The following is a 12,285-nucleotide window of genomic DNA, read 5'->3' as shown; positions in this document are numbered from 1 at the left end:
TCGTCTCTGTCCAAGCAGTCCATGACAAGAGAGAACGCCCCTGGTTCAACCTCCAGTATCTGCAAGCTGGGCTTGCAATGTTCCTTGACTGCAACCCTGGAGAGCAACTGCAGATCAGTGTTGGCAATACTAAGCTTGATGGACAATGCCCGGGATCAGTATTTATTTACTATTTCAGGAAATTCATATGCCTCTTGATCGTAACAAACCTCCTAGCAGTATAGTGCTTCCTAGTTTGATCCAGCAGGACTCTGTGCTAAGAAACCCCCACATTGTGTAGTTTATATTTTGGGATGCAACTTTTGGCCAAAAAGCCGGACTTAATAGAGAAACAAAGGACAGAAGGCTCCACTTTTCGCTTACAGTATGTTTTATTTCTCAGTGCATTAAATAAGAAAGTTTTGGTATCTATGGGTTCTTTAATAGTGTCTCCAATAGTACAAAACATTTCATACACAGTAATGAAACCCATAGCAAATTGGGAGGGTGGGAGAAGATACAATTAACAGCTGGCAGGTCTGAACAGTAATGATGCACGATCTGTAGGCAAAAGCTTTCTTTTCCCTTTAGGGGAACTATTTCCCTTTAGGGGGTCAGCATATGGAAGCCTCCAGGCTGAACCAGGTTTCAAAACTGCCCTGCCCACATCTCAGACCCAAAGCGAGGTATGCAGGAAGCTGCAACACGAAGTTTTGAAAGCAAACGGCTTTGAGATGGGCAGACCCAAGCTGGTCTCCATGTCTGCCTGAAATCTACCTGCCAACCGGGGCTCACTGCTCTACAGCCTGATAGACCAATGGAGCTCATGAAATGGGGCAAAAGCTCGATGAAGCTTGGTAGCTGAACATCAGCGAGACCACACAACCAGTTGCGAAGGAAAGGGGTTTATAACAAGACGAGATATTTGCGAACATTTAAAACCACACAGAGATCCGGCCTAAACCGTCTTGCATAGCTCAAGACAGCTCAGAATGAGCTTTGCGGAAATTAATAGCACCTTTCCCGTTCGTTTGATTCCACAGCAAACGGCGGGTTTTGTGGACGTCCCTGTAAACACTAAAGCAGAAGGGGCGGGCACCTGCCTCTCCTCGAAAAGGATATTGCGGAGATGGAAACGTTTGTGAAAATGTTGAGAAAAACGACCAAGGGGCTGGAACAAGAAGAAGAAGAAGAGTTTGGATTTGATATTCCGCTTTTCACTACCCGAAGGAGTCTCAAAGCGGCTAACATTCTCCTTTCCCTTCCTCCCCCACAACAAACACTCTGTGAGGTGAGTGGGGCTGAGAGACTTCAGAGAAGTGTGACTAGCCCAAGGTCACCCAGCAGCTGCATGTGGAGGAGCGGAGACGCGAACCCGGTTCACCAGATAACGAGTCTACAGCTCTTAACCACTACACCACACAACTCCCCGATATGAGGAAAGCTCACCATATTTATGACTTTTAGTTTAGGGAGAAAGGCGAGTACGAAGCGAGGTTATAGAGATGTTTTTTTAAAAAGTATACATGGTGTGGAGACGTATTAATGCGGTGTAGTGTTTAGTCCGTTGAACATGGGAGAGCCGGGTTCAAATTTTCACTCATCCATGTAGCTCACTGGTGTAACCTAGGACCAGTCACTGCCTCTCAGCCCAAACTATCTTATGGTGGGTGGGGATTATATGAGAGGGAGAACCATGTGCACCATCTTGAGCTCCTGGAGAATCAGCTAGGATCTGAATGCAACAAATGCAAGTGTTAGGACAGGCATAAACATAAAGAATGGTATTGACAACCACAAGAGATGAGATGGCCGCCATCTTGGCTGGCTTTGAAAGAGGATTAAACCCTTAAAAGGCCTTTCTGATGTTCTTCTTGCACGCTGGAAGCAAGCCTATATACGTACTTGCAGAGGCAAAGAAGAGTGTAGGAATCCCCCGTTATTACTTCTCTCCTACAAAGTGGCATGAGATGGGGGAGGATTTCTGATTTATAGCAGAGATCAGGCTTTTCAACCCCTGTCCTGGGACTTATCTTAGGGGTTGGAATGCGGCTTTGAGTTCTCAGCTCAAAGAAAGGACCCAAATGTTTAAAATAACCACATTTCTAACGGGGTAGTCAGTCTTTTAACAGGGTGTGGGTAAACTCTGGCAGAACCAGTTCCTTACTGGCTTTGCATCCTGAGAGAGTGCACTTAGGATCATAGAACTGTAGCATTGGGAGGGTCCTGGAGGGTCCACCATTCCAACTGCCCGCAATCACTTTTATTGGTTGTGGACTAGTAAATACTGCTGGTTTATAAGCCTAGCTGAAACCGATGAACCAGAATTCCCCTGGTACACTCTTTTCACCAGTGCATGCGTTTGTAGGTGCGCTTTCTCCCAAGAGATGCATATATATATTTTTGTAAACACTGGTGGATGAGAGAACTGCCCTGCAGAGTATGGATAAGTGTGAATTTTGTAGGATGTCTGTGTTTCGCTTCTCATGCTGTGTGACGTCGATAAATTCGGCTTGAAATGCATGCCGTGTGCAATTTCTCCTGCATCCCGAGTGGAGAGAGAGAAAGAGAACTGTGCAAGAAGGAATACAGCAGTCTGCTTGGTGCGCATGAATTCTCTGGGAGCATACCCTTCCTCATATGTGAAATGTGATGATCTGGGACTCCAATCCCCACCACTGCTCTCCTGGAAAAGCTGAAATGTCTCCTTCCTTTGTTTCTTCATATACTTACATGGCTGTGTTTCATTCCCCCACCCCCACCCTTTCGAGTTTGCAGGAAGCTGCTGGGCTGCCTTTCAAACAAACTTTCTGCTAGATCTGTGATTTGTTCTGAAGTCTGTCTTGTACTAGTTCCCCGATCAAACATTTTGGTACCTAATAAAAAAACCCGCCTAAAATTAAATTGGTACAACAGCCACATCCAGCCATGAATTCACAGAGCCATAGGGTGGGGAGGAACTTGCAAACCCCTACAATGCAGGAACCACAGCTAAATATTCCATAATGCAGGCGGATTCCACCGCAGACACAGAAGGGTACCTCAGTAAGCAGGGGTCGATGCAAAGGCGTCCATGAAGGTGGGAAATTTGGGCAGCTCTTGCATCAATAGCACCCTCTAAGAAGTGTCTTTATCACACGTGGCCTTGGGGGTTTCTGGCCATGATTGTGGTCATCTGAGATGGACACTGACACAGGGGCAGAGATAGGGCAATGTAGTAACTGTGAAGTATACATTTTAAAGATCAAAGAGAGTTCAAGGAATGCCTTCCTATTCCGACGGGTTGATCCATCCTCCTGTCCTGCAGGGACCTCTGTGCCTAAATCTCTGGAAGATCTTCAGCCCTCGCTGTTGGACCTATCAATAAAAGGGCTCATTACAGTGGGACGCCTCCCAGATGCGGGGGAAAAATACACATATTGCAATTTTCTCTGACCTCGGCCCCTGCACAATTTTATTTCAAAAGAGGAAACTTTCCTCCTTGAGATGCAGCATCTCCTTGAGATTCAGCCTGGACACCAAAAATCCACCTCTGAGGGCCTTCTGGCAGTTCCCTCACTGCAAGAAATAAGGTTACAGGGAAGCAGGCAGAGGGCCTTCTTGGTGGTGGCACCCGCCCTGTAGAACTATTTGACTTTTTGTCTATGCTGGAAGCCGCCCAGAGTGGTTGGGGCAACCCAGACAGATGGGTGGGTGTCATTTGAAGCAAAAGGGTGATGAAAGCTGTACTGATCCAATCAGTGCAAAGAAAGCCTTCTGTGAAAAGCAGACCCACAAAATCAAGGAGGAAAAGGGTTTGAATAAACGGAAACTTTAAACTAGCAGGGCCCATCCTGATCTAGCAGCAGATCTCCAGGGATCCAGGACAGAGTCCTTCCCAGCCCTCACTGGAGCTGCTGGGGTGTGAGCCTGGGGCATTCTGCATATAAAACAACAGGAGTTAAGTTAAGGCACGACCAACTTGTCCCCTTGATTTCTATAGGCTCAAGGCATGGCCAGCCGAAGCTCAATGAGCACATGACGCAACTCAGTTCCCTTATAACCTGGCAATGGAGACGTCGCAGTCTTTCCCAGCGGTGCCACTGAGGATCGAACCTGCAGCCTTCTGCAGGGCAAACCAGATGCTCAACCCCTGAGCTATGAGCCCTTCCCCAGCACAGCCTCTGCATGCAATTTGTCATAGTGCTTAGACGGGTAGAGGATCAGGGCCCTTACTGGTGTCCTATTTCCTTCGGCTCCTTTTCCCTTTGCTCTCGCTGCCGTCCAAAAGCGAGGAAAGAATCTGGTTGGAGTGATGCCGCTTGGTTTTCACGTTTGCGCGGAGAGGGGCGCCCAGGATCACGTCTTGTCCCGAGCCTGGTTCAACGGAAGACAAAGAATCTGAAAACAAAGGAAAGCCAGGGACAGGGAGAGGCAGTCAGGCCTGGGGGCCAGATGTGGCCCTCAGGATCTCTCGATGCGGCCCTTGGGGTTCTCCCCTGTGCCACACCCCTCACTGGCCTCAATCTATCCCTTCCACAGGCGCTAATGCCTGGCTGGAACTCATCTCTGAACTGTGGCAATGCCTCGATGGAGAGAGATGTGATGTGGCAGGAATTGTGAGAAAGAAACCTCGTTTGCACAGTTGCAGAAGCTTACTGTACTGAAGGTAAGCATCATAGCCTTTGCATATCATCCACTTTTGCTTCTAGCCCTGCCTACCCTCTGCATGCAGTTTCCCCACGTCCAGCAAGGGAATTATTATTATTATTATTATTATTATTATTATTATTATTATTATTATTATTATTATACTATTTATTACTTACATTTCTATACTGCCCTTCACCCAATGATTGGAAATATGTATTTATTTCCCTTCTTTTTTCCTGGCCTGGGACTCAAGGCAGCTTACACAAATTAAAACAAGGCAGAAAGCTAAAAACATATCAAAGATCATGCTTAAAAAAGTGATTAAGCTGTAACAGGATTAAAACAATAGAAAAACAAATTTATTAAAATACAGATAACAAAAAGGAAAGCCCTTTCCTTAAAAAACAGTCCAATCCCAAAGCCTGTCGGAATAAAACAGTCTTCACTTGTCGGTGGAAGAATAAGGAGGGAGCCTGTCTGGTGTCTCTAGGGAGGGAGTTGCAGAGTCTGGGAGCAGCCACCGAGAAGTCTTGCTTACCGTGATTTGTAGGCTACTCAGGGAGCCTTTTCTGATGGAAGAGCTGCATAAATATTATTCAATAAAAGGAGCCTCCTCTCTCCCCGTAAGGGAAAGCTGAGCAGAACATTTCCCCATCACTCACCATGGATTCCAATCATATGCTCTAAAATTAACACCCTCTCTGCTAAAATCTTCAGGGCCTCCCGAAGCTGTTGGACACCTTCGCCCTACAAAAGAGAGGAGGTCTGGGTTTCTGGAGGCAAGGCATAGGTTCATGCATTCAAGGGACCCCCGTTACTTAGGGAAATTGCAACCACCCTGCTTAGGCTTCTTCCTCCCTTACTAAAACAGCCAACTTGTATCTGGACTGTACCACTGCAGACAGGAGGGGGAGGCGTCACATGGTAGAATATATATAGATGGTTGATGATAATTTATATATCCACGCACACTAGGGAGAAGGGAAGGCTGCCTTCGGTATAGGTCTCTAGAATATGTCCTTAGCACTCACTCGTTCCCATGTGCACAACTCTCAGTTAACAATGGTTAATTAACAACTAGCAGCCTGAAACCAGGAATTGCACGGAAATTGCAGTTTTGAAAGGTTCTGTGGGTCATCTTGACTCAAAATGGCACTCAAATGCGTCCAAGCATTGCTGAAAACCTGTTCAAAATTTGGTCATGATATCTTAAGAAGCATCCAAATGCATAGAGAACAAAGGACTTTCCAAAATATACAGCAGATTATTGGGTGGTTGTTGTGTGTGTGTTGTTTTTTTTAACATTGCCATTTTGGGAGAGTTTAGTGTTGCCTGGCCATTCTAGATTCTTATGTTTTCAGCCATTAAAACGTATCTCTTCTGGGGTCTACTTTAGCTGCAAGGCACTTCGCAGGGACTTTGCATACACAATACATAAAGGACCACAAGGCAAATCTTACGATATTAAGGAGCCTTCGCCAATGTGATACCCCTCTGGAGGTCGGCTCCCATTGGCGACAGCCAGCACAGCGCAGTTGCGCAGCCTGATGGAAGTTGTAGTCTGGAGAGCATCAGGCTGGCGAAGGCAGGTCTTAAATACCTACTAGCAAGGGAAGGGGGAAGAGTGTAGCAACAATAAAGAACTGGTTGTGCTCTTACATCTGCGCCTTTGTCTCCTTCGTCACCTTTTTTACCAGGTTCCCCCTAAAAAAATAAAGAACAGCGGGAAAGAATGAGGTACAGAAGCAGAAGAAGAATCCCAGTCGCTAACTAGGGGTGTTTCAAACCATCTGTTTACTGGACATTTAGCCTGATTTGTTTGCAAGGGGAACTGATGGTGTTGGCTGTTTGGGCGAGTTTTTACTTTGATTTGTTGGTGGGGAGGCTAGCAAGAGTTATCCTGCACTCCCAAACCAGCTTTCGTTCCAACTGGATCCCACTGGAAAACAGTGTTAGCTTACATGCATTGCCACAAGGGAACCCCTTGATTTTCACAGAACTTCCGTTGGAGCAAGTGGTTGTGGATGGCAGATTTTGCACAGGGATAGCTGACCCTAACTTGTTCCCCCAGGAGGCAGTGATGACCACCAACTTGGATGGGTTTAAAAGAGGACTGGACAAATTCTGAGGTGGAGGGTGGGGGATAAGGCTATCTGTGGCTACTAGCCATGATGGCTATGCTCTGCCTCCATGGTTGGAATATATTAGAAGTATGCTGGAGATATAATGAGGTAGAGGGTACGTTTTATCATATGTGGTGGACTTATAAAAGGGTAAAAGTATTGGGAAATGATATATAATGAATTGAAAAAAATGTTTTAAAGTACCTTTCCCAAAAAAAAAACCCAGAGTCCTTCCTGTTGGGGATAATTCAAAGGGAAATTCCCCAAAAAAGACTATTTATGTATGCTACTACTGCGGCCCGTGTTTCGCTAGCTCAAAAATGGAATATGAGCGAGGATGTGAGGGCAATCTGGCTTGCGACATCTGTCACCCCATTGATCGCCAGGGTTGATTCGGCTGATCTGACTGGCTAGGCGGGTGTCCCCTCCCTCCCTCACCGCTCCATGTGCGTCCCTCCTGAAGCTGCGCGCTCGGTGGAAGAGGACGACCATCCCAGATAGAAGGAGTGTGCTGTTCTTCGGTCAAGGGTATACGACAGCTGCGCTCCCCTGCTAGAACCTCCAAACAAGCTCAAAAATGGAATATGAGAGAAGTCCCAACCAAAGAAGAATGGCAACTTAAACTAATGGAATAAGCGCAGCTTGCAGATTTAACATATAGAATAAGAGAAAAAAGAAGAATATAGGTTTAAAGAAGACTGGAAAATGTTTACTGATTATATGGGTGAAAATTGTGTAGTGTTAAGATAAATTCAACAGTGCAAATAAGTTTTGATGGTGTAACAATGGATTACTGAATGGCTTAGTTCATTTAAAATATGTGCGATCAGGATGTTGGACTAGATGGACCACTGACCTGATCCAGCAGCGATCTTCTTAGGTGCTTATCATCCCTGATCATTGGTCATGCTGGCCGAGGCTGATGGGAGCGACAACTGGAGGGCCCAAAGTTCCCCATCTATGATTTCCTTGCAGTTGCCAAGCAAGGCCACCCAAATACATGAATGAAAGGAGCACCAGGTGATTTGCCATGCATGGACTTGAAGGTGAACTCACCCTTTCTCCTCGATCTCCTTTGGAGCCTTTTGATCCGGGCTGTCCAGGAGAACCAGGCATGCCCTGTAGGGAAGAAAGAGAAGGGGGTAGCCGCCAAGTGTAGGAATGCTTTGCCCCCATACAATATCTTGTGCGGTGGAATGAGACCTTGATCTGGGAGCGGTTAGAACTTCAGAAAAAGCAGCCCTCTCTTGAAAGGTATCTTCTGTTTATTAGGCAAACCTGCCCCACATCTGATGTGTGGGATATCAACGAGGGGCAGGTGGGTGTGGTTCAGCCTGGTGGGCCAAAGGAGGGGAGAGAACCATGGGCTGGAGGTTCCCAAGCCCTGAGATACACGGGGAGCCTTGGGCCTTTGGGAATGGGGGGAAGGTGTGAGTAGGGTTGAGGCAGGAGAAATAAGGCGGTTAAAAGATTGCCACTGTTTTCATCTGTGAGAGAGCTGGTTTGCTTACCTGCGGCCCAGGTGCGCCAATGGGTCCCAGGGCCCCTTTGGGACCTGAAGATCCAGGTGGCCCTAGTTGGGGGGTGAAAATAGATCATCAGCTGAGAATATTAGGAGCTAGTCTGGATTATTGGCACAAGAAAGTATAGGATATGGCCTTACTTGAACAACCAGCATTCGGATTAAGAGTCCTTAGAGGCCAAAGCAAAAAAAGATAAATTCTATTATGGTGTGGCATGGCTCTCCTTTTGTTCTTAAAAGACATTGGGTTATAGCCAATGCTAGTTGTACTCAGAGCAGACCCACTGAAATTGATGGCTACAACTATCTTAGGTCTATTAATCTCAGCGAATGAAATCTACTCTGAATGGAACATACAGTGGTACCTCGGGTTACAGACTCCGCTAACCCGGAAGCAGTACCTCAGGTTAAGAACTTTACCTCAGGATGAGAACAGGAATCGCGCGGCGGCGCCACGGCGGCAGCAGGAGGTCCCATTAGCTAAAGTGGTACATCAGGTTAAGAATGGTTTCAGGTTAAGAACGGACCTCTGGAACAAATTAAGTTCATAACCAGAGGCACCACTGTAGTTAGATAGAACCCAAAGCGCTCTAAGAAGAGGAGAACAGCCAATGGCCTATCTAGCCCAGCATCCTCTTCTCACAGTGGACAAGCAGATGCCTCCATGGCAAACCCTCAGGCAGGACTTGAGCGCAAGAGGCCTCTCCCCTCCTGTAGTTCCCAGCAACTGGTATTCAGAAGCATTGCGGCCTCCAGCTGTGAAGTCAGAGCATAGCCATCATGACTAGTAGCCATTGAAGAAAGCCAGCTTCCTGGATATTGTCCGCTAACACTTTACACGTGGACAACAACACCCAGCTAACCCGCTCGCATTCATCCCCAGAGATCTGCACAACCCACCAATTTTTATTTTTTGCTACGACCCTTGACCTTTTCCCAGCTCCAGAATCGGAAGTTTGCAACTCTGGAGGAGAAATTCTCTCCGTGTGTCTTTTTCTAACAAGGAAGCGTTTTATTTTTTTTAAGAGCATCTTCCTGGCATGGAGCTGAAGTGCTTGGCAGAATGAGAACACTCATTTGAACATATCTACTTGTTATGCTGCATTGTTAAGGAGATGTCTCCTAATGGCTTTATCCCACTTAGGGAGCGTGTGGGTGGGTGGGGGGATTATAATTTCTTCCAGACGCTGACTATTAATTACACTTGCAGTTCGTCGGGGAGAGGAGGGGACGGACGGATGAGGACTCCTTCCAAACTCAGCTTTTAATTGTTTCGGATGAAACCCCCACAAGCATCAGGCACCCACCAGGGCAATGGAATCAGCCTCCATAATTAATGCAGCCCTCATATATCAAAGTCAGGGATGAAATGAAATGAAGTCTAAATGGATGAACGTGGTAATAAGAACCGGGGGGGGGGGAGGGGGGAAGAGAGAGAGAGAGAGAGACGGGGGACCTCTTGCGCTGTTGACGGGAGGTCATTTCTGAGTGCCTCTCATGCAAAACCACTTAAGACTTTTCCCCTCTTCTTTAAATCAACATTTTTTTAAAAATGGAAGTGCACACTCAAGTCTAATAGCTGGGATTCTTCGTAGAATTGTAGAGTTGGAAGGTATCCCAAAGAGTAATCTAGCCCAACCTCCTGCAAAGCAGGAATCTCGGCTAAAGAATCCATGACAGAAGAAGAGAAGAAGAAGAGGAGTTTGGATTTGATATCCCGCTTTATCACTACCCGAAGGAGTCTCAAAGCGGCTAACATTCTCCTTTCCCTTCCTTCCCCACAACAAACACTCTGTGAGGTGAGTGGGGCTGAGAGACTTCAGAGAGAAGTGTGACTAGCCCAAGGTCACCCGGCAGCTGCATGTGGAGGAGCGGAGACACGAACCCGGTTCACCAGATTACGAGTCTACCGCTCTTAACCACTACACCACACTGACTCTCAGTGCCTGGTTTCATTGTTCCGGCTGCTGTCCCTGTTGCTTCCCACTCCCTGAGCCCACCTCTTTCAACCAGATCTATTTACCTGGAAGTCCAACGGGGCCAGGTGCGCCACGAGGTCCGGGCAAACCCGCCAGGATGGTGTCAATCACGGTGGATGCCAGCTGCGGCTCCCCATCTGCGTTAGAGAGAATCAAGGAGAGGAAACCGCTGTAACTGAGGAGCACGGGAATATGGTGAACGTTTCCCGACATCATGGTGAATGTTTGGTGACATTGTGGTGATTTGGGGCTAGTCCCCGCTTCCACTAGCCCCATGGGGAGGGTGTGTGTGTTTCCCAGCAGTTTTCTCCTTGTCTCGTTCCTTTCCCAGGAAAAACCTGGCCTTTAGCGAGAAATTGGAAAAAAAAACAGCAATCTGCGGGGAAAACCCCGAATTGCCATTTGCTCCAACTGAGTGCTAAATAGAGGCTTCCCCCCTGGGAAAAGCAGAGGAACAAGAGGTAAACCCTTTGTTAGCTGCCTTGAGCAAGTCAGTGAAAAATTATTACAGTGGTTACCTTGGTTCTCAAACGCCTTGGTACTCAAACAACTTGAAACCCAAACACAGCGAACCCGGAAGTAAGTGTTCCGGTTTATGAACTTTTTTCAGAAGCCGAACGTGCTCCATTTTGAGTGTTATGCTGAGGTCTGTCCGTTTTTGCTGTTTATTTTGCGTTTTTGCGGCTCTTTTTGTTTTGTTTTTGCGACTGTTTGGAACAACCCAGTTCAGCTACTGCTTGCTTGCTTGCTTGTGTGTGTGACTGTAGTACATTGTTTATGGCTTTCATTTTATGGATCAGTGGTCTCGTTAGATAGTAAAATCAATGTTAAATTGCTGTTTCAGGGGTTGTTTTTAAAAGTCTGGAACAGATTAATTCATTTTGCATTACTTTCTATGGGAAAGCACGCCTTGGTTTTGGAATACTTTGGTTTTGGAACGGACTTCCGGAACGGGTTAAGTTTGAGAACCAAGGTACCACTGTACGGAAGACTAACAATAATAATAATAGCAGCTGGAAAGTAATATACAAAAACAGGTCTCTTAAAACAGATATAACAGTACAGCACTATTTAAAAGTGGGACCTAATCTAACTGCTTCAGTAACTGCTTCCGCACCCTTATTCTGGAAGGTCCATCATTTGGATCCATGTGAGGCTAAGAGATCATAGTTGCGGCTTGCTCCAGAATGGAGCCTGCTTTCTTTACCACGGATGGCTGAAAAAGTGACAGGCGATTGCTGACAGCAGGAAGCTCTGGTGCATTGAAAGCATGCTGGATAGTCATAATCAGGCACGCCCACACCCCAAAATACCCCAAATAGGTCTGTTCCTCCCATAATTGTTTTGGGAGCGTGTGTCGTCCGTAAGCAGGGGTCTACTTCCCTCTGCTGTTGGCAGTTTGGAATCCCATGTCATCAGTTTTTGGGTGTGCTGCATTATGCAAAGGAATCTTTTATGCATTAGGTCTCCACAGCTTGAAGAACCGGCCTTTCCAGCCAGCCTCAGGCGAAGGGAACTTGTGCAAAAGCCAATAAACAAAACTGGCCAAGCTCCGATGTTTGCAAGTGCAAGGCCAGCTTTGATACAAGGCAGCATAGATCCCTGCAGGATCTGAACCAAGGACCATCTAGCCCAGTGTTTCCCGAACTCGGGTCTCCTGCTGTTTTGAACTAAAACTCCCATTATCTAGCAAGACCAGTGGTCAGGGATGATGGGAACTGTGGTCCCAAAACAGCTGGAGACCCAAGTTTGGGAAACCCTGATCTAGTCCAACATCCTGTTCCCCAAAGTGGCCAAGCGGATACTTATTGTGAAGCGCATGAGCAGGATGTGAGTGCAACAGCATTTCTCCACATTGCTGGTGTTCCAGCAAGTGGAATTCAAAGGTACCGTATCTCATCTGGAGGCAGCAACGCTTCTGAATACCAGTTGCTGAAAACCACAGGAAGGGAGAGGACTCCTGTGTCCGGATCCTGTTTGAGGGTTTGCCATGGGGGTCATTTGGTTGGCCACTGTGAGAACAGGATGCTGGACTGGCCATTGGCCTGAT

The 12,285-nt window shown here is 46.9% G+C and overlaps 1 protein-coding gene across 4 annotated transcripts in view; it reads right to left on the bottom strand.

The window, feature by feature from the left end:
- Nucleotides 1-3,058: 3,058 nt before the first annotated feature.
- The window catches only part of COL26A1 (collagen type XXVI alpha 1 chain), a 92,427-nt gene continuing 83,200 nt past the window's right edge, over nucleotides 3,059-12,285 (bottom strand). For 2 of the 4 annotated variants that reach the window (XM_033171894.1, XM_033171895.1), the window contains exons 8-14: nucleotides 10,280-10,372; nucleotides 8,246-8,307; nucleotides 7,791-7,853; nucleotides 6,271-6,315; nucleotides 5,274-5,358; nucleotides 4,195-4,359; nucleotides 3,060-3,336 (exon numbers count right to left, since the gene is read on the bottom strand). In XM_033171894.1, coding sequence (XP_033027785.1) covers nucleotides 4,202-4,359; nucleotides 5,274-5,358; nucleotides 6,271-6,315; nucleotides 7,791-7,853; nucleotides 8,246-8,307; nucleotides 10,280-10,372 — 506 coding nt within the window. In that variant the 3' untranslated portion in view covers nucleotides 3,060-3,336; nucleotides 4,195-4,201. Of the gene's footprint in view, nucleotides 3,337-4,194; nucleotides 4,360-5,273; nucleotides 5,359-6,270; nucleotides 6,316-7,790; nucleotides 7,854-8,245; nucleotides 8,308-10,279; nucleotides 10,373-12,285 lie in introns of all 4 variants that reach the window. The other 2 variants (XM_033171897.1, XM_033171896.1) reach the window with 2 other exon arrangements.

Source organism: Lacerta agilis, chromosome 15, assembly GCF_009819535.1.
Source record: "Lacerta agilis isolate rLacAgi1 chromosome 15, rLacAgi1.pri, whole genome shotgun sequence".
Lineage (NCBI taxonomy): Eukaryota > Metazoa > Chordata > Lepidosauria > Squamata > Lacertidae > Lacerta > Lacerta agilis.
This window is presented reverse-complemented; position numbering and strand designations above follow the sequence as displayed.